This window comes from Morone saxatilis, unplaced genomic scaffold, assembly GCF_004916995.1.
Source record: "Morone saxatilis isolate NCDOM2014 unplaced genomic scaffold, NCSU_SB_2.0 Contig2, whole genome shotgun sequence".
Classification (NCBI taxonomy): Eukaryota; Metazoa; Chordata; class Actinopteri; family Moronidae; genus Morone; species Morone saxatilis.
Window position 1 is genome coordinate 6556419 of NW_023339762.1, and position 2267 is coordinate 6558685.

General features: G+C 42.6%; 1 protein-coding gene across 1 annotated transcript in view; it reads right to left on the minus strand.

Annotated features, from left to right (window-relative positions):
• Nucleotides 1-2267, minus strand: part of tes (testis derived transcript (3 LIM domains)) — a 13983-nt gene that overhangs the window by 5920 nt on the left and 5796 nt on the right. Inside the window, exons 4-5 of the mRNA XM_035665844.1 lie at nt 2092-2176; nt 9-492 (exon numbers count right to left, since the gene is read on the minus strand). Of these exons, the coding sequence (XP_035521737.1) occupies nt 9-492; nt 2092-2176 (569 nt within the window). The remainder of the gene's footprint in view (nt 1-8; nt 493-2091; nt 2177-2267) is intronic.

Below are 2267 nucleotides of genomic sequence, written 5' to 3' on the forward strand. Positions count from 1 at the left end.
GCCAGAACCAGCTCCAGCTCCAGGTCCAAAGCCAGAACCAGCTCCACCTCCGACCATAGGCCCAACACCAAGACCTGCACCCCCTGGCCCAGAACCAGCTCCACCACCAGCTCCACCACCAGCACCACCAACCCCTGGTCTAAACCCAGCCCCTCCAGCTCCACCAGCAGCAGCTCCAGGTGTACCAAACCCTGCCCCTCCAGCACCCGGTGCACCTCCAGCCCCTTCCCCAGCTCCACCCTGCCTTCCGGCCTGAACCAGAGCCATCTCTTCGGGCAGCATGACATCTCCAACCCCCAAGGCCTCGTCCTTGTACTTGCGGACGTACTGCTGCATTTGCTTGACCTCTGCCGGGGTCAGCTCGTGGCACATGGACGGGTCCTGGTCATGCTCGGGCAGCTGGCGGGCCATCTGCTGCCGACGGTAAGCAGCTCCCTCTGTACCGGCCACCGGACGTTTCTCTGGCGGGAGCAGCTCAATGTAACGCACCGCCTGGAAGTCAGAGAACAATTTTGAAGAAGCCATTGAGATGGGATAAAGAAAGATAGTGTGAAGGACAGAGATGTGAAGAGTGCATAAAGAGAAGTTAAGGACCAATCAGAAATAGAGTAAGGGGAAATTCTTGGAGAAAACTTTAGAAACAGAGGTGTGTGGTGAGAAAGACACGCAAAACAAGGGTCCTAGAGATACAGTAGTAGTCTAAACAAACAGATACATGACTTACTACCAGAGTTTTAAAGTTCTGTAGTAAGTCCAAGCAGGAAATGATTGAAATGGTGAGAGCTCTTGACATAAATATTTTTTTATTATTACAAATTATAAGGACTAAATTGTCTGTTATTGGGGCCTCTTGTGGACAAAGACCTTTATGGGAAGCCCCAAAGTTCCTTAAAAGTGTTGCAAAACGTTATCATTGTGCCATGCACACGAAACATACCCTGTACACTTCACATAAGAAAAAGCAGAAAGCAGATTCATAGATAGCAGTTAAATGTATCCTTGCAATTCATTTCCTGCACTAAATGATTATGCACATGGTCGATCTCAGTCTTTACTTATGAACAGCTGAGTCAAGTTTAAAGCCAGGGTAACACACCGGCTGAATCCAGATTTGTGAATAGCAAGTCATTGTAAGGTTAAGAATTTGAGGATCAATATAATGTGGTCCACCTTTTAAACAAGTGAGCAGGTAAGAGTTAATATTTGCTGTCATTATTGTAAACAGTTTATCAACGTGATAAGACAACAGGCTATGTTTCAGAATGAATAAAAGGCATTGACAGTCTGGTTTTCATTAGGGCTAGGCAAAATGCCAAAGTGTTCCTGTGACCACAGTGTACTAAACACTACCACACTAAACCAATGGCAATCAATAATGGATTACAAAGCCTTTAAATGGAACACAGACCCACATGATGTCACTTCAATAGTCACAGCAGAGAGCCGTCTTTGGCTGATTGGGACAAACTGAAGGCACAGGCTACCAGTGAATAAAGGCAAAAGTTATGTTTTGGGTGATTAAAACGGCATCCCCCCAAAAACATCTTGGCTGTAGATTCAAGCGATAGCTGATGTATTTGTCCTATCATCAAATCTTAATTGCCACTTAACATACAATAAATAATATAATCCCTACAAACTCGAACTAACTTGAACTAGGCAGCTAATAATGATTTTTGTTTGTTTTGTCCATTAATAGTTTATCCTATCACAAGTTCCCACAGCCTTGTTTTCACATTTCTGTCAAACCAACAGTCAACAACCTGAATATATTCAATTTACAATGATATAAAACCTCAGCAAATAATCACATTTGAGAAACTTGAAAAAGAAAATCGTTGGTATTTCTGATTGATTAAATAGTTAAACAATTATCTTCTTCTATCTCTATATATTGTCATATATTTTAGACTTTTATTATTTGACTATTTTCCATTTTATATGTATATACCGATATGTACATTTCTATTTTTAATTCTATATATTGTTAGATATTGTGATATAATGATATAATAATTATTTCTATTCTTTAATGTTATTAGTGTGAGCATCAATAAAGTCAGTCATTTTAGCACTAGTTTGAACACTTACCAGATACTTATTGGCTACTGGCGGTGCCCACTCATAGGTGACAGACTTCATTGGCACATCTTTGGGGACTGGTACCACATTGGCTGATGTGGCGCTGACAGCCACCGGCACTTTGTTCGCCTTGACGGGTGTGACGTTGGCTGGTACAGGCCGAGCCTGAGCCTGAGCCTGAGCCT